This window comes from Babylonia areolata, chromosome 1, assembly GCF_041734735.1.
Source record: "Babylonia areolata isolate BAREFJ2019XMU chromosome 1, ASM4173473v1, whole genome shotgun sequence".
Taxonomy (NCBI): Eukaryota; Metazoa; Mollusca; class Gastropoda; order Neogastropoda; family Buccinidae; genus Babylonia; species Babylonia areolata.
This window is the reverse complement of record NC_134876.1, coordinates 83,013,140-83,038,676: the sequence shown is the minus strand read 5'-3', so window position 1 is coordinate 83,038,676 and position 25,537 is coordinate 83,013,140. Positions and strand designations below refer to the sequence as shown.

The 25,537-nt window shown below is 40.3% G+C and overlaps 1 protein-coding gene across 3 annotated transcripts; it reads right to left on the bottom strand.

The window, feature by feature from the left end:
- LOC143288416 (acyl-CoA 6-desaturase-like) lies at positions 1–25,537 on the bottom strand. Of its 3 annotated transcripts, none has more exons than XM_076596890.1 (14): positions 25,380–25,537; positions 15,644–15,770; positions 13,938–14,093; positions 12,882–13,031; positions 12,322–12,468; positions 10,788–10,889; positions 10,159–10,218; positions 8,508–8,573; positions 6,700–6,760; positions 6,234–6,310; positions 5,454–5,548; positions 4,141–4,317; positions 3,663–3,788; positions 1–3,132 (listed from the first exon to the last, which is right to left on the bottom strand). In XM_076596890.1, the coding sequence occupies exons 2-14, from the start codon at positions 15,692–15,694 to the stop codon at positions 3,075–3,077; spliced, it is 1,326 nt and encodes a 441-aa protein (XP_076453005.1). In that variant the 5' UTR covers positions 15,695–15,770; positions 25,380–25,537; the 3' UTR covers positions 1–3,074. The 3 variants fall into 3 exon arrangements, with proteins under 3 accessions (XP_076453005.1, XP_076452985.1, XP_076452996.1); XM_076596870.1 differs by lacking the exon at positions 25,380–25,537 and adding an exon at positions 20,704–20,855; XM_076596881.1 differs by lacking the exon at positions 25,380–25,537 and having other exon boundaries at positions 15,644–15,869.

Sequence of the window (25,537 nt, the reverse complement as noted above, 5' to 3'; positions counted from 1 at the left end):
AAATTTAATCCACCAAAATATCAATTCAAGCAGCAGTTTTGTTTTTTCGTATTTTGAAAAACATCAGAGAGGACAAGATACAAAGTATGTCAGTCAGCAGGCACAACTTTTGCTTTCCACAAGCATTTTGAAGTCAAAATGTTTTGAAAGTTTGCTGTTATTTTCCTATCTAATATCTTACAAAAGGATGAAATTCCTGTGTGTGTGTGTGTGTGTGTGTGTGTGTGTGTGTGTGTGTTGTTTCTTCATGCACCAAAATTCCCAGCCAGCTATTAATACTGGTATTGTTTGATTTGTTTTGCTTTGTTTGGGGTTTGATTTGTTTTGCTTTGTTTGGGGTTTATTTCTTTGATACCAAACTACTATGAACACTTAAGAAAAACTGAGCAAAAAAGAAAATACTGAAAGCTTTTTTTTCTCTTCTTTTTTTTCAGTTTAATGAAATTTCAGTCATGGTATAGTGCTCACATCTGGGACAGCTTCAATGGAAAAGAAAGCATGTGAGATTTTTTTTTTTAATTTGTCATTGATATGCCACATTCCAAGCCACAAGAAGAGATACAGAATTCACTGTGTGAATTAGACAATAAGTACAAGGTTATCATGAGCCTCAGTTTGAAACTCAGTAGTCTCAATGAAAACAAGTCTTTTGACATACACAAACATTCCTCTTTTTTTGTACCCTTATCTAGCATTTCAGGTACAGTGGGCAAATCAGTTGTTGGACTTTTGTTCCTGTGTTCATCAGTGATCAGAGGCAGAGGCTCTATTTCAGCATGGAGTTGTGTCCTTGTGAAAGGCACTTTACTCCGATTTTCATCACTCCACCCAGGTGTGAATGCATACCTGACTTTGGTAAGGTGAGGTTCAAACTGGTAGAAGAAGAGGACTGGGTCCCTCCAATGTATACACATTCACTGCCACTATGGCCATAAAAGACTTTGGGACTTTCAGCCTTTAATCTATGCCATTTCACAAAGAGCCATTTTCCCAGTTCTTAGGTTCTCTGTTTACATTTTATATTTTGCTCTTTCTCTTTTCAGTATTCTTGTTCTAAAAAAAGAAAGAAAAAAAATTCCACAGGTCTGATTCAGTGTTGTCCCAACAGACCTAAAATATCATCACACGCAACAAGAAAACGCTTATTTTCATAATGATTTTTCTTCTTCTTCAATCAGCAGTACTTTTTCGCACGTTGCACAGTTGTGTGTCAATAAAATGACTCACAAGAAGAATTATCAAAACAGGAATGAGGGACAAACAGAGGGCTGTTAGTTGTGCTCCAGACACCATTTTAGTTATCACATCTGTTATCATGAAGGCAAAATGTGGTCCAAAAATAAATTATCAATTTACTCAGTACACCATAACAATCATCACGAAGGCAAACATGGTTCCAAAAATAGTTCATCTGCATCCTCTCATTGATCATTTCATTAATTTTACTGTATTGAATGAAAGAGCTTCAGTAAGCACAGGCAATTTTAAAGTTAAATCAACAATTCATAACAAAATGGAAAGAAAAAACAACTGAAAGTTTCATGGAACAGAAAGTTATGTTAACATGCACACTTTGGCAGAAACTGTCCATAAGATGTTAATTATCACATTAAAACTTTAAGAAAATCACACAGAGATAGAACAATAGTGGAAACATTACATATTTTTGTGAGGAAAAAACACAGATTAAAAAAGAAAAGAGAAAGAAACATTACTTCTGGAGATGAAAATGAGAAATGCAACTTTGAAAATCAAAATCAGTACATCTGTAATCGTTAGTGGGAGAAAAGGTGGTTAGCAATCAAAATCAACAATTATGCTTGAATCAGTAAATCACCACTTTGCGTCACAGTAAACCACCATTTTGATTAGTAAACCACCACTTTGTTTCACAGTAAACCAAGACTGATTTACAGGCAAATAAAAGGGGAAAAAAATCTTTCTATTAAAAGAAGAAACCCAGAATGGATGGAACAAGAATGCAACTGTGAGAGATAATCATGTACAGTAAACTATGAAATCACTGTACTGAAATAAAATTTATTTGCAATACTAAATGTCCACAAATATCTGTACGCAGTCTACAGCAGTGCAGGTGTGCCTAAAATTATGTAAATCATGTAACTCCAGACAGAGTGTGGTGTTTCCCACAAATATATGCATCATGTTCCACAATAGTATATCAGACCCCCAAAATTTGTTCAACAATGGCCAGAATGAAAATTCAACAAAGAACAGTGAATGTCCATTAATTTTCTTTTTCTTTTTGGTCAAATTAGTGGGTTTTTCCCCCTTTTTGTTTTAGTCTTGTTTTTTTTTATTGTTTTTCTTTCAAAGACATTTCCCTGCAAACTAAAATGGATTTCACAGCTGATCCAAAGATGATTTGGGCACCCCCATTGCCCACTGCTGTAATAGTGCTATGGGTGTTCAACAAGAGCAAAATATTTTTATTTCACGGAAATTTATTGAGAAACCTATTATTCTGCAGAGCTCTCAAGCACAAAGTCATTTACGATGGATTTGTTTGTGCTGAGACTACATTTGGTTATGGAAACTTCTTCATTTTTATTACACCATCTCTGATGCGTTCCACAGTCATTAATGGAAATGTCAGGGCAACAGTTCTTTTCGCAGACTGAAACAAAAAGTTGCATATTTCTGTGTATGACAAACTGAGTGAGTCAAGCCACATGTTCCAACATTCTATGAATGTGTATCATAAACTAAATTTGTTCAAAGATATTCTACAACAACAGGCATAAAACAAAGGACTAACAAATCAAAACAGAGTCTCATTCACATCTAGTGACGATATCCGTCATTGCATGATTAAAATCTTAACTGTGAACAGGAGTCAATCTACAAAAACCAAAAGTGCCATTAATTTCTCAATATAAAAAGCTGAAAACTATGTGCCTGTACTGTAAAGGGAAATGTTCCACAGCTGGTAGCTCTTAATAACCGTTCAAGTAGCGCTCAAACAATTCATGTACAGATGGTGAAATCACCAGCAAGAATCCTCACGAGGCGTGGATTCCTTCACCATCAAGCCAAATCCAGCAGGCAGCAGTTTAAGAATAAAGCTGCTGATAGGTGGAGTACCACAGCTCTCCAGAATGGCGAAGGGTTCTGTCAACATAAAAATATATAAGCATATAAACATACATACATAACTTGTTTCTGCTTATTATCACACACACACACACACACACACACACACACACACACAATGTTGTGATATATGAAATATGAAACTTGAAATATGAGAGGCTGATGTTTTTTCTTGTTTTGTTTTTAAGAGTAAATAATAATTCACACATACACTGCCATCAGTATGATACCATGTCTCAGTTTCATTATGAATCATAAAAACAGATGCATAATTTTAATACTACAACAAAGAGAAACAAAACCATGTTTAAGGCATATAATGATAACCATCATCATCATCATGGAAGTCCATCAAGAACAACGAATACATCAGTTGCGAGAACGCAACCCAAAGGCAGACGCACAATGTGGTGCACTGTGGGCAGGCAAAAGCTGAAATGATTACAATAATAACAATGATAACAAACCAAAAGGATGACATGAAGACAGCATCAAGATACAAAAAATTAGGGAGTCAACGACAACAACCAAATTCTGATCTGACTCACTTGACAATATCAGCAAAGGCCCGGTACAGGGACTTGACCTGGTAGTTGATGCCATGTTTCTCACACAGGGACTTCACCAGGGGTGTGATCTTGTACAGGTTGTGTCTGGGCATGGTGGGGAACAGGCTGCACACAGCACACAGACTCAGCACATGACTCAAATCACTCCAACAAGTGTTCTGGGAGGGGACTTGGAGGGGCTAGGGGGGTGGGTGGTAGGGGGTGTTGTAGTTGTAGATTTTTTCAAGCAGATGTGGAGCAGTGTTTATGGATCAGTGCAGATAACAACTCTTTAAACCAAAACTGAAATAACACACACAAACATACAGGTTGGTTGCGATTCTCACTGATGCTCAGTCTCAAAACACAAAATCTATTTCACATCAACACTTAGACTGGTTGTGACTCTCACTGATACTCAAGTCTCAAAGAACAAAATATATTTCACATCAATACTCAGACTGGCTGCGATTCTTACTGATGCTCTATCTGGAAGTTGAGGTGTCCGGTGAACCAGTCGTTGAAGAATGAGCGCTCCACGTTGCAAGTGGCATGCATCTGGAGCTTCATCCATGGCTCCTCCTCGTCCGACTTGATGTCCATAGGAATGTGGTTCGACTGGGCCACCCACGTGAACCAGTGACTCTCCATGCATCTGGAAAATTTCATATCAACTCTTATCACTTCAACAGAAAAGTGTGAAAGCAACAAAAAAAAGTAAAATAGTATACCAACTCTATCATTTCAACAGATAACCATAAAAGAAATAAAAAATGTTTAACAGTTCCTCTAGATATTCTTTGGCCATACAGCACATAAACTAAAAAATCTACAAAACTTTTGTCATTTAGATTCTGTGTGCATTATGTAACACAGATAACTGCATTTAAAAAGCCATAAATGGATAACACAGCTTTTACACAGGTCCAGTTTCAGTTTCAGTTTCTCAAGGAGGTGTCAATGCGTTCGAACAAATCCATATACGATACACCACATCTGCCAAGCAGATGCCTGACCAGCAGCATAACCCAATGCACTTAGTCAGGCCTTGACAGAGGAACAAAGACAGAGGAACAAAGGCCGCAATTCGATTGGTGCAAAAATCCCTGAACACATACAAAATATATGTGGCTCATGATTCTTATTGTTTGTGTAAGGTCAGGAATTACCATCCACTTTCAATATGTGACACCTCTGAAGGGACAGCTCTGAATACACAGCCCAGCACAGGTAAGATGTGTTTCATTTCAGCACTCTCTCCCTGTTTCATTTTTCATTTGCATTTGATGGCAATAAAGTTCAATTTTACCAAATATTCATTTGATTCTCAACATGCATTTGAAGACGACAAAGTTTCATTCTTAACACTGTTTGAAGACAACAAAGTTTGGTTGTTTTTTTTAACATGATTTGAATACAACAGAGTTTTATTCTTAACATGCATTTGATGACAACAGAATCTGATGAATACAAAGTTTAATTCTTAACATGATTCGACAAATACAATTATAACTATTCACACAACCTGAAGACAAGTAGTTTTAATTCTTAACATGATCTGACAACAGCAGAGTTTAATTCTTAACATGCATTTGATAACAATAAAGTTGAATTCTTAATATGTCACAATGAAGGTTAGTTCTTGACATGCATTTCATAGCAAAAAATTCAATTCTTAACAAGCATTATTTTGAAGGCAAAAAAGTTTAATTCCTAACATGCATTTGAAGACAGTACTGACAACTTTGCAACACAACTACTCCAAGGAAGGTATACACAGCTGGCGGCTACCTCATGGCGAAGTAGAAAGGCAAGATGCCCCAACCCAGCAGAGGTATGTAGAGGTACAAGAAGCGGGCGAAGAACAGCAGCACAGCAAACAGGTCCTGCAATACATCACTGCTGTAAGCCAAGGGTGGCAGAATCCATAAAAAAAAAAAATTTTTTTAATTTTTTTATATATATATAGATATATAGATATATCATTTAATATTCAAGCTTTGCTCTTCATCCTTTGTCAGTTAAGAATTCCTTTGTGTCTCATCCCCCCTGTTATTATTATACACTTAGGAATGATACAACTTTTTTCACCTCTCCCAGTTTATTTATGTGATCTACAAAATGACAAATTCATCGTCATCGATGACTTGCAAAGCTTCTGCAACATCTTGGGAGGCAAAATCTCAAACATTACTGATTTTCTTTTTTGTATTACACTGCTGATTCAAGCCACTATGCCATTTCGTGGTTCATCATCCACAATCTTGAAAGCATTGTCTAAATTTCTGAGGGGTACCGACTAACATCCGGTCATCACCATCCAGAGCGTGACTGGCTGTTACTCCTCGTGGATAACAAAAGCAGATATATCAAGTCTTCTAACTGGTGGCTATTAGAACACATCCACTTCAAAACAGACCTGCGAAAAATCCTGAAAAGATGTGGACATATGTGTATGTCGTGGGGCAAACAGCAAAGCATTTTTGCGGATGTATATAATTATACGTCTTGGGGCACTGAACAGGTTACTAAGCTATTCAACTCCAAAAAGGTAATATACAAACAACATACCATCCACAACTTCCTAGTAAAAATGTGACGGAACAGCATGAACTGAAAGTAGACTGGGAACAGCAAGGGAGGTCCAACTGCAACAACAAGTCAGTAGGTTTTCAAATCAATCCACATTTTTTCAAAGATATGCAGTTCAGTCACAATAATATATTAAAAACACCATGCAAAGATATGTATTTTGTTTCCGCGAATCTTTGCTGGCCAGACTGTTATATGTATCATGATATATATCCACATAAGAATTGTTAGAGTGCTGTTTGTCACAACCTCCCACTTGCACACACAAGCACATATATGTATGCACACATTGACACATTTGCATACGTATACATGCACACAAACACACACACACACCATCCACACACACCACCCACACACACCCAACACAGAGCACATCAGTTAATTCCATTCCTGGTTTCTTCACAGAAAAGAGAAGTAAACAACACAAACAACAAAAACTCACTGGCAAACCAGTAGTGTTGCTGCCAGTTGTACGGCATGCTGTTCTTCTTTGACTGAGCCACCTGAGGAAGACCAAGAACGCTGTTTTCATCAAGGGAGACAAGCTGCTGGCATACATTTCTCAACTCGAATCAGAACTTGGAAGTCCAAGCTCAGAGACACACAATTTATTTCATTTTACCCAGGACAGTGCGCTTCAATCTCACAAGTTGTGAATCTGTTTCACCAGGTTTAATTTTGCTATAGTTAGTGCCCAGCGGTGATATACCTTTTTTCTTTTTTTTCTTTTTTTTTTTTTGCTGCCCCATCATATGCCCCGTTTCAGCGGCATTACTCCCACTCCTCGCTGATTTCAAGTGCCTCATATACCGCCACACCCGAGTTCGTCTGTCACAGTCCCAGCGTCAGCAGTACACAAGGAACCACCAATGTAAGGTCACCAGGAGGCCACACACCAGTGGAGACCCTGCACTACAGTTGAGTCACTTCGGTAGTGTTCAGGTTTTCAGTAGTGCCTGCTCTGAGTTAACACACTGAGAACACCACCTACTAAGCCCCCTACTGACAATAATGGCTTAGTTACGAAACCAGACTGAATGAGCGTCCCCACTGGAGTAGAGACCACCATCACATCCCTCCAATGACAGTCCCCCATGAATCCGTCAACACTGAAGACCTTAACAAAGACTCACCCCAAGCACGGAAATGGATGGGCATCAAAACTGAGGTCACCATATGAACAGGGCATGAAAGGCCACATAACTTGGGACTTTAAATCAATGAATGAGGAAGAGGAGGATGACGATGATGATGATGACAATGCTGCTGTGGAAATCCATTAAGGTATGGGATTACGTGACATGGCTGTACTCTATGCTTCCTGTCATAATGATATGCCAACCAAGGTTAAACAGGCCCTAGAGATACAGACACTTGCAGTGTAGGTCTGGAAATTAGAGCAACACACCCAAAGACACATCCACGAAGTGGATAATACTCAACTGTGTGGTCACAGTCTTCCCATTTAAGCCAGCAGCACACTTAACTCTGGGTAGGAGCCAGCCGAGGGCTGATAAACCCCACTTCCACTGGGATTCAAACCTGCCTCCTCCCAACAGTCAGTCAGTGATGCTAACCACTTCACCTCTACAGCTGGTATAATATACAATATTACAAACATTTTAAAAAAAATTCAAGCATATCAAACCACATCTACCTCTAGGTTTTTCACAATCAGTTTCGTGTGATTATGATTTGTAATTTGATTCTACCATCAGTTCATTTTGCAATATCAATCTGGGGTTTGCAGGAAGTAGTAATCAGAAGAGAGTGGGTTTCTATACTGAACATCCTGACCACCAAATGAACACACACCACCCCTTCCCTTGTCTTCTTTCTTAAAAAACATAATTTGATTATTTAAACATTCATGAAACGGCAAGTGCAACATGGCTCTTTGATAAATATGTTAATCATAATCAGAAGGTATAGTAACAGTGAGCAGTGTTTTCCACTTGCTGAAAAGGAACAGGCCAAACAGGAGACTGACAGTGAAGGGACTTCTTTGCAGAGTGGCCTCATGACGGCCTGATATACAGAGCCCCCGATGCTTGGACTGGGACAGAGGAAATCTAGGTGTGGCTGAGTATGGGGAATCACAAAGAACAACATGACAGTAATATCACTGACAGACAGGAAGATGGGGAAAGCAATTACAGCAGATCAAGATCTATTTTACATCATCGCCTCATTACAAAACAAAAAAAGAAGAGAATACAGTTGAAGTATAACACGCCAGGCATGACCAACCTTGACTGGCATCTCCTTTCCAACCACAAACAGTGACTCCACTCGGATGTCAGGGTCCTTGTCCATCTGAAGGAAACCACACGTTTCCATTACTTTCTTTCATACCTCAGATCCATACAATACATCACACAGTGAAACAACAAACAAATAAATATATCTTTAACTCACTCCGGATGATTGAACTAATAGCGTTCCTGACGTAAGGCAGCGTTCAGGACGACAGAACAATGTAGCAGTTTCGACAATTAACATTTTTTTTCCACGTTTTCCTCATGGGGTAGCATAAAAATTGCAGCAACACCGGGCATTGCGAACGTGTCAAGGGTCGAATGGAAAGTTTCTTTGTGAGGTTCCGAAACTATACACTCGCTGGCGAGCCGTTGACTTCAGTACCCAACATGACAAGCTAATCTGCATATGTATCAAAAATGGCATTGCAGGTGATACAAGTGGAAATTTTTTTTGACAAACTAGATCAAGACAGTGGCTTTTTACTGTTGCTGAAGAGTTTGCTTCGAACTGAAGGTTTCGACATCGACGAGGATGATGAAGATGTTGAATAAAATAACTGCAGTGAAGAAAGCTACCAGCAAGAAGTTACTGACAGTGCATTTAATGTATAAAAACACAAAAATAGACACACATAAATGCATACACACACACACACACACCCCACCCCCTCACCCCTTCTCACCTTGAACAGCTGAATTACCATCATGTTTGGCCTATATGGCGCTACTTCATGTTCACCATCATATCAAATTGAAAGCAAGTCGTATACTTAACAAAATTTCAACTGAACATTATCGCAGTTCAGCTTTAGGCCATGAACAAAGAGTTGCGTTTGAGTTGGGGATAAATCTATGATGCAAAAGTAGAGAAATCAGAAGTGAACTGACTGCTATTCAAAAGCAGAACGCAAAGCAAAATGGCAGACTGGACTGAAAGCACTGATAGCAGACTGGATTCTGATTTACAACAGTACATTTGACTGATAGCTGTAAAACTGTTTTTAAAAAAGTATTAAAACATTTTTTTAAAGCAATGGATAACAGAGCAGATGAACTGATTAACACTGCCAAGTTAAAAAGCAGATGAAATATGTCAGAGTCTAATCCAGTTTTCCGAAGATGATGTCACCCTTCAGAAAACAACATCCGCTGTTAGCAGAGCCATCATGGAGGACTTTCACTTTCCGGCAGATGCAACTTATTGGATGTGTGCACCTTAAACATATTCAATGTATCTTTTTTCTTTCAGTTCAAGGGGTGCGCCTCATGCGCTGCAGCACCTTGTGGGCCAAATATCATGGAATGCTTTACCACATAATGGAATAATCTTTCACTTAAAATAAAACCAGAAAACAATTTCCAATTTCTTAAACCACTAACATGCCAAGTAAACATATTTTACTTGTGTTCATAACACACATGGGAACAATTTTTAAAAAGTACATTCATCTCTTTTAATACAAACCTGTTACAAAAGCCATGAACTGGACGCATTAACAAACTTTAATTCACGCAAAGTTTATTCAATATTCATTTCAAAAATATAAATCTAAAAAAAAAAAACAACACTGAAGCTCGTGTATGAAAACACAAGAAAACATGTGCGCATTCACACAAGCACATGCACACACACAACTTACAACATTTGGCTTGGCATGATGCTGAAAGTGCATGTGGTTCCACCAGTGAGGTGAGGCTCCCTGAAAATAAAGGTGTGCGAATGACTGATGAAATCAACCGGTGAAAACAAAACACAATCTGACATTAAATACAATTTAGTGTATACAATTGATTCTTTTTCCCCCAAACACAAACTTTCTGCACTCATATAATGTTACACTAAATAAAACCATATCATATTTTATAAATATAGCCAAATAATGGAGTGACCATGATACATAAAAAATGAAAGAGATATTTCAACAGGGGTTATTTTGAAGACAAGAAAACAAACAGCGCCCCCCCACTTGCTTCACAGAAATAAAATGCAGCAATGTTGTTAAATCCATTCATTTTGAACAGTATCATTGATCAAACTGGGATGGTCCATTCATTCTGAACAGTACTGCTGGTAATCAACCGTTAAACACCCGATGATTCAAATAAAGTCTGTGCCATACCAAATCACTTTCACAATCAAAACCTGGAATCACAATGTCTGTGCAATGACTGCCGATTTTGGCTGACACCCCATTCCAAGACACCAAGTTATGTGCCAGAAAGAAGGTAAACAGAGATGATGCTGTGTCCCAAACCTCCTCTTATTTACCTTGAGGACCCCCAGGACTATGTAGTGACAGAAGTGGTCCACTTTGGATTTTTTAAACACCGACAGGTGACCAAAGTCATGGTGCAGCCATCCACCCTGCACCTGAAAAAAAAGAAGAAAAAACAATGTGACCAATGCAGAGATATTCAACACAGACCTTTTTTTTAAAGTCTTTACCAACTCATCATTTTTCTTCCAGATATTTTTCTTCCAGATATGTAGTCCCTGGATTTTCACACACACAAATAAACACACATACACATATGCACATGCGCATGCTTGTACGCACACACACACACACACACACACACACACACATCAAAATTCCTTGCCAGTTGTTTTGTTCCTTTTCCCCAACAATCTGTCCTGTTCTCAAGTACGCAAGAAGATGGAAAGTGCTGAGCATCACTGAGAGGAATTCCTTTGTATCCTCCCTGTTTGACTTGTACACTGATGGTGCCAAACTGGTGCAAGCTGAAGCCAGGTTTACTCTATTGTCTAATTTTTGTGGGCAGTATATAATGCCAAAGTGAAGTTGTATGCCTTTGTCTTATTTACAGGTACTATTGTCACTGAACTGTTCACTGTTGAGGCACCGGAAGGCAAGATTCAGCTGACATTTACCAATTCTTTGTAAACGATATTGATCTTGATCTTTCACAAACTGCTAAACCCCAAGTCATGTGTGGTTATGAGAAGGTAGAGAGAGTAATGAAAGAAAACATCTTCAAAAATCAAGAGCAAAAATGAACAGTTATATAATTATATATATATATAATAACATATATATATATATGATTCAGAGAATATACAGTAAAATCATGCACACACAAAATGAGACTATTCAAAACAATTATATTTTCCATCATCACTTTCATTCAATGTCATGTGCAATTATTTCAAAGGTTTCCCAGAATCTAAACAAATTATCACCGTACTGTTTTCTGTTATCTGTTATCGGCTATAATCTTGTTATCGGCTATAATCTTGTTCAGACAGCATCACTATCTCAGACAGTATATCAACAAGGTTTCAGCTAATAGCAAAAACAGCATGCAGCATAATATGATAGTCATGTCCAACTGACCATCAGAACAGCAGAGGAGGCAACTACTATCCCAGTTATCAGAGTTAGAATTTGATCATTGTGTCTTGCCCAAGTCAGATCCCTATTCTCTTGGCCAAGAGGGCTTTACGACAGTCAGTGCAGGATGGTTCCCAAAGGCCAACTAGCCCCAAAAGCTGCAGCAATAAAAGCAAGTGGAATTTTGCCTCTTAATTTGAGAGTCACAGTCCTTCACACAAGACAACTGTAAATGAATTACCATTGCAGTGGAGAAACCACTGATCACAGCTCATACTCTGCTGTTGGCCCAGCTGTAAGCTGAGGTCAACCTATGACTTAAGCCAAGCCTTGAGCCTGAGCTAAAACAGCATAGCATCATGACCTGAACAAGGTTACAGCTGATAATGAAAACACACAGCAGTAACTGCAATACTGGATCAGTTAGCCTGACTCGTCAGGTGTGGTTACCTGCGCAGTACCAGTACACAGCAAAGCAACGATCCAAGGAATCCACCCCGTGCCAAACTCCCGCATCACAAGGTACGCCATCGCTTCCAGAACCAGGACATGAGCAATGACCACAAAGTAAAACATGTAGCTGGGCTTGAACAGACCCTGAAATAATATCAAAACAAATGTGAATACTTTCTAAAAGCTGAAAAAAAAAAGAATTTACATTAGCATTAATTACAGAAAATAAATTTCATTTCAATAGGAAAAAGAAATCCACCAGCTCTTTTTTTTCTTTCTTTCTTTTTTTTCTTTTTCTTTCCTTTTCTTCTTCTTTTTTTTTTTTTTTTTTTTTTTGTGCCTACAAACTCTCAACATCAACAACAAAGAAAGTCTGACCCTGAAAAATTAAGAAACAGAGTTTGATATTTCAATTCTTAAGTGTAACGCACTCAATCACACACACATACAGTACTTAGTATGATGGCAAAGACCTATGCCATGAGATTTATAAAAATTGTCCCACATGTACTCAGTTCAAACAGCCAAAATTTCCCATATTTATCAATGAAATTTACCATTTTTTCAGCAGTGTCACGAAGATTCCGGAAGTCTTTTTCTATTGAGGACTCAGGCTGTTGTTCACCAGGCAGTACTGATCCTTTGTGAATTGGCTTCAGGTACTTTTTGACTGCCGAAAGGTCATTGTGGAATGCACGGAAAGCATCCTGTTACACAGAACAATCAGTGTCAATCTTTCTGTTTTCTTCTTTTTTTTGTGACTTCTCATATTCGTTCATGTCATTCATTATACACACATGAAAAGACATTCTGCTCATTCGTGCAACTGAAAACAATCGCAAAACTGAGCATCACCTTGTATCAGACTTTGAACTGGTACAAAACTAATGCCATATGACAGTTGGACATCACTCTGCAATGGATGACACAGACAAAACAAAGCAGACAAAACAAAACTGAAAAAAGGGTTCAAGACAGAGATCCTTGTTCCTTAGTATCTGTTGGCACACACTCGCATCATAAGGGACAATGGCAGACTTATCTCCCATAGCAAAAGGGAGTTAACAACATAAACTAGTTTTGGTGCAAACAAACAGAAAGCAGTGTTCCAAACACTCTTTACTAGTTTCCTGGTCCTGGCATCTGTGAGTACACACTTGCTACACAAGAACATGTGACCCAGGATGAAAGGAGTCTCAGGGTTCCCAGAGATGTGACCAATTTAAATTCTGTACTTTTTCTAGACCTCTTCCAGACCAGAGTGAACATTTTCCGTAACAAACCAAAGTCAAACTTTATTAAAAATTTATCTGCTAGACTGCTGACAAAAGAGATCAGCAGATATCCTGATATCAATGTTCAGTTTTCATCACTATTTATATGTTTTTTGTTTATATTTGGTTTGGGTGGGGTTTTTAAAAACACACTAAGCTCTTTGTAGAATGGTACTAGTCAAGGGTTTTTATCAAAATTCCAAGACATTTCCAGACACAAGACAAAATTTTTTCCAAGACATTTCCAGACCTGGAAATGGTTATCTCATCTTTCGACGACTTTTCTAGACTTCCATGTCTCAGCTGTACGCACCCTGGAGTGAACTGGATTGTACTCACCGTTGCATCTTGCCCGGCATAGTGGCTGATGACACGACTGCCCCCTGGATGCCTCTGAGACCAGGATGTGATGTCGTACACCTGGCCCTCAATGACCAGCCACTTGTCGGTCCTCTGCGCATGAGTCTTCACCTCCTCCCAGCTAAACGTCTTCAGCTGCACAAAGGATTGTCACACTTGACACCATGGTGGCTTGGTTTTACTTCATGTGCACCATGTTTTCAATATTCTTCACTTGGTTTGAATCTTTCGTGGATTGAGAGAAAAACTGGGTCTTTTAAATGTTTCTTCTTTTATTTTTCACCTGATTAAAATCTTACATGGACCACGTGAGACGTTGGTAAACTAGAGTCTTATAAACATTTTAACTAAGCTTTCAACTTTATTCTATGTCCTCTTTCACGGGTTTTAAGAAGTGACGGGTGTTCAGCCCTGAAATGGTCCCTTAATGGTGGGCTGGGTTGTAAGCAACATCTTCTTCTTCTTCGTTTGTGGGCTGCAACTCCCACGTTCATTTGTATGTACACGAGTGGGCTTTTACTTGTATGATCGTTTTTACCCAGCCATGTAGGCAGCCATACTCTGTTTTCAGGGGTGTGCATGCTGTGTATGTTCTTGTTTTCATAACCCACCACACGCTGACACAGATTATAGGATCTTTAATGTGTGTATTTGATCTTCTGCTTGTGTATACACACATATACACACAAAGCGGGTTCAGACACAAGCAGGTCTGCACATATGTTGACCTGGGAGATTGGGAAAATCTTCATCCTTTACCCACCAGGCTCTGTTACCGAGATTCAAACCCAGGACCCTCAGACTGAAAGTCCAACGCTTTAACCACTCGGCTATTGCACCCCACATAAGCAACATGATTTGATTTGATTTCTTATGTGCACAAAGCAGCACTATCCAGCTCTCATTTTGCTTGTAGTACGCTTGTTGTTTTGTGACAATGACGTGAACCTTTCTACAATATTTTGTAAACAAGTTGGGGTTCTTTTGATTTTCTTTGAAGTGACTTTGTTTCGAGAATGACATTATTGTATTGCTCAATTCATTCATTCTCTGCACAAAGGAAAAAGTGTGCAAATGCACTTTTCAAATAATTTTTCTTCCCCTGTGTGTGTGTGTGTGTGTGTGTGTGTGTGTGTGTGTGTGTGTGTGCGTGTGTGTGTGTGTGTGTGTGCGTGTGTGTGTGTGTGAACAGACTGCATAATGTTTGTGTGACAGTCTCAAAGTGCAGTTATGTGAAAAGTTACTCCACAATCAATGTTCTGTAACTATTTTACTGTTGAGTTGTCGGTCTTTCGTTCACATGACGTGCAAAACACAGTTAATCTCTTTTCACTTTTGTCATTTTACCTCCATCCTCCTTTTTCAATTACATGATTATTAATATCATTTTTATGTAACCTTACCCCAAACTGGAGTCAAAACATAAAAGTTTGTTGGGTTTTTTTTATAGTTTTTTCAGGGATCATTGTATATGAACTGTAAAAACATGGCTCATGGGACCAAAATGGAAGGCATCAGAGAAGACTGATTTGAAAACTGAACTATCTAAATGGAAAGCATCAGAGAAGACCAATTTGAAAACTGAACTATCTAAATGGAAAGCATCAGAGAAGATTGATTTGAAAACTGAAATAAAAACAAACAAACAAATGAAGACAAGGGGGAAGGCAGCAGAGTGCTCTCACCTCTTTCTTCTCCGTCTCCTGACTTCCAGCACCATCTCCACCCTTTCCCATCTTTGAAGCAGAGCGGTCAAATTTTCTGTTCCTGCTGTTGTTCGTTCCACAATTCCTGTCCTCCTGCTCGACTCACCTGCACAAATGAAAAGCATTTTAATTTTCAGTTTCATAGGAGCAATATAAAAAGAAGACTGTGTATGGCAAAGAGGTTGACTTCACACACACACACACACACACACACACACACACTCAAACTGCCTCAAAGATACTAGCTGGGTGGGTTATTAGGGGGTGGGGTTTGGCAAGGTGAAGGTGATGTGGAGGATTAGGTGAAGAGGGTAGTGAATCATGTGTTTGTGAACATTTCATTTCCTTTTTAAAAAACAACAACAACAAAAACAACAGTGATAAATCAGCCATTATCAAACAGTTGTGAATCAAACAGTTATCAGCACATCTTGATTTCAATGCAGCATGTGCTAAACAAAAGTGAAAGAAGGAGAGTGAGTGACAGAGACAGAAAGTGTGTGTGTGTATGTATGCTTGAGAGCACTCTGTGAAGAAAGAACAGTGGTGTGAGATAATTGTGGTGTGAACGGTGAGGCCCGATAGGGTGATGTGGAATGAGGGCAAAGGTCTCATGTATGTGGTGCACACTCTAACTTCATGTATTGTGTGGTGTGATAATAGATGACTCATTTAGTCAAGGACACCAGTTGTTTGTTGGCAGTCTGTGAAAACAAGCAGAAATTATCAACATTTCATTTTTCACAGTGCCACATCTTTCAACAATGCCATATCCTTGAACAATGCTATATCCTTTCCAAAGGCAAGCTTCTTTTTTCAAGAAACAACCCTCCCCTTCTGTTTCTAACCTTTCTGAATAAGGCATATATATATATAAAAAAAAAAAGATTATTCAATACAAAACGTGCACTCACACACATGTACACACACACACCAACACACACAAACACACACAGACACTCACACACTGCCTCGCAACTGGAAATTTATTAACACGTCAGTTATACCAACTTCACAAGAGAATACGAGTATAGCTAACCTCTTCTTTGGCCGACACAGTATTTGTTCTCCAACTCCTTGTTGCTTCCATTAAAAAATAACCCACTTAATGTTCCACTCTGATCTGACAAGATTTCCTCAACTTTCTGAGGCGCTGCGGAAGAGTCAGATTGGCACTGGACTTCTGATCTAGATTTCACCAGTGATCAGCGTTCAAGGCCCATTCAAGCATGGTGTTTTGTCCTTGGGAAAGACACTTTACTCTGATTTTCCTCACTCCATCCAGATGTGAATGGCTGCCTGATTTCAGATGGAAAAGGTTAAAAGGGGTAGAAACAGACTGAGCCCTACCTTCATGTGTCAGAGTCTGGACACAGTGAAGATGATTTCACAGCCCCAACAGCGGTTACTGGCTATGAGACATGCAACCTTTTAATCTTTAACTTTTCTCAACCTCAGTGTTTCAGTACTTGACAGATCCAAATGAGGACAGCTGGCAGAATAACTTATGTGCCCTCAGATAGGAAGTATCTGCCACTGAGAATGGCTGTGTTCTGAAAGGGCACATAATCCAGTGGATTCAACTCTGATTTCAATACAGAAATGTTTTGGGAAAAAAAATCAAATAAAATTAAATAAAGAAATACAGTACTGTTTAGATTATTGACAAGAATCGATTGTTGGGATTTGAGATGACATTTCAGAATAACCCCCTTCCCACCCCTTAAAAAAAAAAAAAAAAAAAAAAAGCCTGAAAAAAATGGTGCTGTCTTGCTGAAAACATACAGACAGGAACTGGGTACACTATAATTTTATCACAAGCAAGGAACAGCCTACAGAAGACCTTGTATTGGTTCCCCACCAATATAAGCAACCAAGTTTTTCCTCAAAATTAAGTCAAAATGTTCTTGCTGCCCATAGTGACAACAAAGATTCACGGATCAGTGCTCTCTAGCCAGCAGTAAAATAATCTGCAAAGACCATAAGTAGAGCATGGATTTCCATCAACCCCTTGCTATGCTAGCTATGTGACCACCTAAAGTAGGCCATGTTACTATCTGTGGCAGATCAAGCACAGGTGATTGAGGAGGTGGAATGGATCTCTTCTTTGGCAGGTTCTGTAACCTGTTTTGGGACATTTTTTTTCCCCTGCATCTATAAATCTTGAGTGGAAATAGTTCTTGTGCTTGCTTTCTTGTTTTTCAGATATGATTAGTTTGTGTTCTTTCCTGCATGCCCACAACATTATGTCAAACAACAGTCTTTTAAATGGGGCCACAAATTTCCCATTTATCTGATCAGTCTCCCCCTCACTAAAGCACTTCAGGGATTGCAGACTGAATACCCAACCCTCTAATCTGCAGTCAGTAGCTCTTCTTCAATGACTGAATACTGAGATGGCATGACTCAATTCTGTTGCTGTCACTGTAGACAAATAATGGTTTGAACACTTCTTTTTCTTTTTTCTTTTTTAACACCAGTCAAGTTTGTTTCTGTAGGGTTTGCTTTTAAGGTCTGTGTTCATCCCAGCAGGCATCTGAATGTGTAGTTTTAAAGCCTTCTAATTAAATGAGTACATATTTGATATTCCAGTCAATTTCTGTCATTGAAGTGTTACATTGATTTCAGATGGAGTATTTTCATCCAGTCACCATTAAATGAGTACATATTTGATATTCCAGTCAATTTCTGTCATTGAAGTGTTTCATGGATTTCAGATGGAGTATTTTCATCCGGTCACCATATATGTTATATCAACTTTCACTGTTAGTGGAAATTATATTTCTATGTATTAGTAGAAATCAAATTTATACATACATCTTTTGCTTTCAGGCGGGTCTTCTTGTTTTCATATTATACTTACTGAGTCAGAAAATGCGATAAAATATTTTAACTTACATTATCACACAATTCTTCTTCTTGTTTCGTAGGCTGCAACTCCCTCGTTCACTTGTATGTACACGAGTGGGCTTTTACATGTATGACCATTTTTACCCTGCCATGTAGGCAGCCATAATCCGTTTTTGGGGGTGTGCATGCTGGGTATGTTCTTGTTTCCATAACCCACTGAACACTGACACCGATTACAGGATCTTTAACATGCATATATTTAATCTTCTGCTTGCGTATACACATGAAGGGGGTTCAGGCACAAGCAGGTCTGCACATATGTTAACCTGGGAGATCGGAAAAATCTCCACCCTTTACCCACCAGGCACTGTCACTGAGATTCGAACTCAGGACCCTCAGATTGAAAGTCCAACGCTTTACCCATTCGGCTATTGCGCCCGTCGGTTGCACAATAACAATCTGTTATTGATAAGAACTTAAATTAAAAGTATTTTTGTAGATCTATATGAACACTGGATAATTCTTGTTTTTATAGCCCACCAAAAGGCCAACATGGGTAACAGATTCTTTAACATACATAATTGATCTTTTGCATGTTTGTAAAGATGATGAACCAAACTTTTTACACACTATTATTTGTCTGATTTATTAAACATAGGCATTTAAGTAAGAACACTAATTCCAGAGTATGTGGGCACCGTGGCAGAATCGGCTAGACACTGGCCTTCTGATCCAGTGTTCACCAGTGAACAAAGTAAGAGGCCCCATTTCAACATGGTTTTGTGCCCTTTACTCTGATCTTACTCACACCACCCAGATGTGAATACTTGAATGACTTCTGTTGGGGAACCTCAAAAGTGGCGGAAGGAGAGGATTGGGACCTGTCTTCCTATGCTGAGCCCTTGACACCGTGAATGTGATATCACTGCCCCTATGACCATAAAAGGCAACAGGTCCTTTAACCATTCCTGTGAAACTGGAATGGAAATAATGTTTTTCACCTCATTTTTGTATGTCAGCTATTCACATTAGTACAAATGTCATTCTAGTGCAGTAAAGTGCAGTAAAATAATAATAATAATGATAATAATAAAACATTGCAAAGCAAGAACTTTTATTTCACACTTGCTATTACTATATCTAGGAGTGTGTATGTGTGTGAGTGTGTACATGTGTGTGTGTGTGTGTGTATGTGTGGTGTGTGTGTGTGTGTGTGTGTGTGTTGTGTTACAAAGTGTATGTCCAGTACATGACATCACATCACTTCACAGACATGTCCCTTTTTTTTTCTTTTTCTTTTTTACATTCAAGCCATGTGTACTTTTTTTGGTGGTTGTTGTTGCTAATACATTGAACATTTTGAGTATATAATTGTGTAAGGTAATTTATTACACTGGAAAACAGTGGGTGTTAATTCGCGGGCAGCGAGACTGCGGGGAAACACGTACATACAATGGCATCTGGTCTGATCGGTTTTGTGTAACGGGTACGTGTGTCCTCGAGTCAGTGTAAGCAGAGACGTGTCTCAGTGCACGTCTCAGATCTGCGGAACATGGCATTTCGCAAGTCTTTTATGTTGACTGAGCAAACACGTTAACTAAGCACCCCCTCCTCCCCGTCAAAACCAAGATTTTCGCGACATTTCTCACAGAACTGTTTTTCACTTGCTAATCAACAAGTTCAAAAGATTTACAAACTTTTATGAGAAAGCTATCGTGGAGTTGCCAACGCCGACGAGTGAGAGAAATGTGTGACCTCCTTCCCAACCTCCGCCCCCACCCTAAAATTTCCCCTCCACCACCCCATCATGACTGGGGTGTCAACCCTGTCACAGTTTAAACCATTTAAAAAATATAATAACTTAATGGTATGGTTTTTAATTTAGCAGTTGTTTTTATACGAAACATTTCGTCTGTCTCATGTACCATATTACAGATTTACTTCTTTTTTTCCAGTCTGGCGACATTATAACCATAACCGCGCCTGACCTGAAATCTCACGCCACCTCGAGCAAGCTGTACCGGCTAACGCAAACACTGAAACTGATGTCCGGGTGTCTAAAATGTAAGACAAATCACGAAAGTCGATTTTTTTCCAAAAAATTACGAAGTCTCTGACAGAAAAGTACACTGCAACTATAGTTTGCAAGTTTGACAGCAATGTTACGCAAAGTTACCGGTCCTACTTACCGGATGGTTGATCGCGGAAGTAAAAGCACTGGCTTTCCCTTGCTTGTGACTATCAAAGCCGGCGCGGTGCGTGCTTGCACTGGCAATGCTGAAGACAGGGCCACGGGAAGGACACGTGAACTCAACCAATCATATTGCAAGTTGGAGTGCCCCTCCATGGTCGCTACGGCGACATGTGCTTTTGTTATTCAACAAGTGTGGCGTGGTTTTTTTGTTGTTTTTTTATCAGTCAGTCAGTCCACGACTGTTCCACCACACTTGCTTCATGATCATTCAGCACGCTTTTTCAGTTTCTGTTTTTCTCCTTGTCGAAAACCTTCTCTCTCTCTCTCTCTCTCTCTCTCTCTCTCAGTTGTGTGTGTGTGCGCGCGCGCGCACGTCTGTACGGCTGAATGAAGGCTGGCTATAATATAATCCACATGTCATGTGGCACTTTTGAATGAAATCATCTTTGTGGGGTGTTATATATATATATATATATATATATATATATATATATATATATATATATATATGAGTGTGTGTGTGTGTGTGTGTGTGTGTGTGTGTGTAATTCTTGCAATTGTCACGAAAGTTGTTACAGTCGTTCAGCGTTCACTCTCCCTCCCTCTGAGTTTCAGTTTCAGTTTCAGTTGCTCAAGGAGGCGTCACTGCGTTCGGACAAACCATATACGCTACACCACATCTGCCAAGCAGATGCCTGACCAGCAGCGTAACCCAACGCGCTTAGTCAGGCCTTGAGAAAAAAAAAGAAAAAACAAAAAAACAGGGGAATAAATAATAGATAAGCTTACATAAATAAATAAATAAATGAATAATAATTATAATATAGAAAAAGGTAGTAGTAATAATAATAGTAATACTAATAAAATGATTTTTTTTTAAATAAATAAATAAATAAAATAATAAATAAAAATAATAAAAAAATAATAATAAAAATAAAATAAATAAATAAATAAATAAGACAACAATGGTGATAAATAAGCGAATAAATGTAAAACATGAAGACACACATTCACACACACACCCACACATGCACAACAGAAATCCACCAAACATGCAGTTTCACAGATATGAAAGCACAGTCAAATACATATAAACGTACATGAGCTCCAACACACACACACACACACACACACACACACATTACCTTGCACCTCCTCTACCCCCCTCCTCCACACACTCATTTCTAGTCTACGCTCCTCTACCCCCCTCCTCCACACACTCATTTCTAGTCTACGTATCGCAGCTTCCACGGCACACACACACACACACACACACACACACACACACAAACACACACTCACAGAGATGAACACTTACTTGTACAAGCACACACACATACGCCCATATCTCCCACCCCCAACCCCACACACATATATACAAAGATACACACACACACACACACATATATACGTTCCAATATCCTGTTGCTCCCACAGTGTAGGCATGCGTATACTCACATACCTCATCCTCTACCCCACCTCCCCCCCGCACTCCCACCTCCTCACACACACACACACACACACACACACACACACACACACGTACACAGATCTCTCCTGACACTTGTGTACACTTACACTCTCGCGCATTCACAAACGCACTCAAAAGCACAGACCCACACATCCACACAAACACACACGCACAGAGGCTGCCACTGACTGGCCGCAAGAGGGATGGGAAAAGATCTCTGATGCCAAAAACGTGGCGTCTAGTGTGTTGCTCAGTCTATTGTATTTGGAAAGGCCCACAGAGACTCTGTTCCGTTTTGAAGAAATTTGCGCAATGTTGGTTTGGAGATGATGCCGATATTTGTTTGATTTGCAAAGCATCGTGCTCTACCTTTCATGTTAGACTTGCGGCCGCTCCCTCTCTCTGCTTTTATTTCTTTGAGGCGATCGATGGTGTGATGGCCTTGTACCTGTTCTTTTTGGTATTCTTTGATTTTTCTGAGGATTTCCGATTTTCCTAGATGTAGGCCGCTCGTTTCCTAGATGTAGGCTCCGTCTGAGAGAGTGAGAGTTCGTGTGTTGTGTTGTAGTGCGCCGTGTGCGTGCGTGTGTGTGTGTAGTGTGTGTGTGTGTGTGTGTGTGTGTGTGTAGTTGTTTGCCGTGTTGTGTCATTGTGTATGTGTGTGCGTACGTCTGTCTGAATGAAGGCTGACTATATAGATTACGCGAACTGAACTGAGGTCATCACGTTTACACGATGTCTGTAAGTCTGCGAGAGAGACAGACAGGTTGACAGACAGACCCTGCGGACAGACTGACCCCGAGGAACATAAACTAATGTCAGCCGGTGAACACACAGTGGTGGTGGGGTGGGTGGGGGGGGGGGGGTAACCGTGTATCACTGACACAGAGTGACACAGAAACACACCGGCAGTGTGCGGGGGACTGAGGGGGGTATGGGGGAGCATGTATCTGTGATGATAATGATGGCAGTTTCTTCGTACCCGAAGATCACTGGGAAGAAGGTCTAGTCCGGGTGAGGCAAGCCTTCGGGTGGCTGTACAGGCCAATCCTGGACTTGCATTGTCGGGAACAGCTGGCGCACGTGAAAGTTGGCTGGTCGCTGGAGGGGTGAACTTGAGATGATGCCTCCTTTCTCCGCTCGCGTTTTTCCCTGGCTGTCTGTGTCCTTTCCTTTTCAAATTTCCTGACAGCTTTCCTGGTGGAAGTTTTCCAGGCAGATCTGTTTGCTGCCAGTGTCTCCCAGCTGTGGTGGTCAATTTCGCTACGTGACATCTGCTGCTTCAGTTGGTCCTTGTAGCGTCTGTGTGGAGCTCGAACGCTGCGTTTACCTTCACGCAGTTCGCCGTAGAAGACGGCCTTTGGCGCTACATGACCTGCCCAGCGCAGCTGTCGAAGCATCAGCATTGACTCGATGCTTGGGAGATCAGCTTTCTCCAGGACTTCGGTGGTATAGTCCTGCCAATTAATGCCCATGATGAAACGTAGGCATCTCTGGTGGAAACGCTCCAACAGCTTGATGTGTCTCCTGTAGAGGACCCAAGCTTCAGATCCATACAGCAGGATACTGATGACGACTGCCCTGTAGACCTGGATTTTGGTCGAGAGTCTTAGGGAGTGGTTTTGCCAAACACGTTTCTGGAGACGTCCAAATGAGCTGCTGGATTTGGACAGACAATGGTCCACATCCTTGGAGATTGTGGCATCGTTGGAGATGATGCTTCCAAGGTAAGTGAAATGTTCCACAGCATTCAGTTGGTGCCCGTCAATGTAGATCTTGGGTGGTGCGTAGGTGCCATGAAGGGGTGCCTGGTACATGACTTCGGTCTTCTTCAGACTAATGGTGAGGCCAAAAGCCCGGGCTGCATCAGCAAAGTGGTTGACGACTAACTGCAGAGATTCTTCAGTATGAGCGAGGAGAGCACAGTCGTCTGCAAACAGCAGCTCCAGGATCAGTTCCTCAGTGGTCTTGGTATGCGCAAAGAGACGACGGAGGTTGAAGATGCTGCCATCAGTTCTGAATCTGATGTAGATGCTTTCAATCAAATCTTCCTTGGCTTCCCTCAGCATCAGGCTAAAGAAGATTGCGAATTGTGTGGGGGCCACGACGCAGCCTTGCTTGACGCCGTTTCCAATGGGGAACGGCTCTGAAAGTTCGCCTCCACACTTCACTTGGCCACGCAAGAGGACTGCAAGAAACTTTGGTGGGCATCCAAGCTTTGTCAGGACCTTCCAGAGCCCATCTCGGCTAACCGTATCGAAGGCCTTGGTCAGGTCGATGAAGGCTGCGTAAAGGCCCATGAGCGTGTATCTGTATCAGTACATGAAATACATTAAGGAACACAAAAAAAGAGAATATCATTAATGATGATGATATTGATAATTATGATGATTGATGTGTGTGTGTGTGTGTGTGTGTGTGTGTGTGTGCGTATGTGTGTGCCACTTGAACTGCGGAATACACAGTAATTCTTTCTGGGCGGCGCACGGCTCACACCGTCAGTGCCAACTTCAAGTCAGTAAACCTTCAGTTTCAATGAGTTTCAAGTTTCCCAAGAAGGCGTCACTTCGTTCGGACTAACCCATATACGCTATACCACATCTGCTAAGCAAATGTCTGACGAGCAGCATAACCCAACGCGCTTAGTCACGCCTTGAGCCTGAGTGTATGGATATATTTGTGTACCGCCGAGTCAGTGGATTTCTTCTGCAGAATTTTGCCAGAGACTGTGCGGACAACATTCTCGTTGCCGTGGGTTCTTTTTCAGTGCGCCAAGTGCGTGCTGCATAGAGGAACATCGGTTTATCGTCACATCCGAACGACTAGACGCTCATTTCGATTTACCAGTCAAACTTGGGAGAAAGGGCAAGAGCGAAACTCGAACTCAGACCCTCACGGACTCTGTATTGGCAGACAAGTGTCTTAACCATTCTGCCGCCTTCCTCCGCACAACTTTCAGGGTAGCTCTCACTTACCTTTAAGTTGTCTGCCACAGGCTAAGTGGATGGGAAACTTGGATATAACCATGGACGATGGGAATCCCGAAAATCAAGGACCATAAAAGAATCAAGTATTAACCCAAAGGACAGACAAGTCGTTCAATTTCACACCTTACTGTTCCTTGAAGGATATTCCATTATCAGTAAATATTCCTAGGTCCTTCTCAACATCACTTTCTGCCAGGATGAACAGTGACTCACTTCCTTTTGTGTTGCTGGCTTTGATGTTGTATTTCACATTAGATGCTTTCCCTCCCAGTTTGAGGACACAGCACTTCTGTGGATGGAAACGGAGCTACCATTTGTTTGTCCAGTACTGAAGTTCATCCAGATCATTCTGTAGGTCTTGAGGGCCTTGG

Coding starts and splice junctions, on each gene's coding strand:
- LOC143288416 (XM_076596890.1), bottom strand. CDS start 15,694: ATGGGAAAGGGTGGAGATGGTGCTGGAAGTCAGGAGACGGAGAAGAAA. Junction 8,574..10,158: donor ATCATGCCAAGCCAAATGTT/GTAAGTTGTGTG, acceptor GGTTTCCTTCAG/ATGGACAAGGACCCTGACAT. Junction 5,549..6,233: donor TTACTAGGAAGTTGTGGATG/GTATGTTGTTTG, acceptor GATGTATTGCAG/GACCTGTTTGCTGTGCTGCT.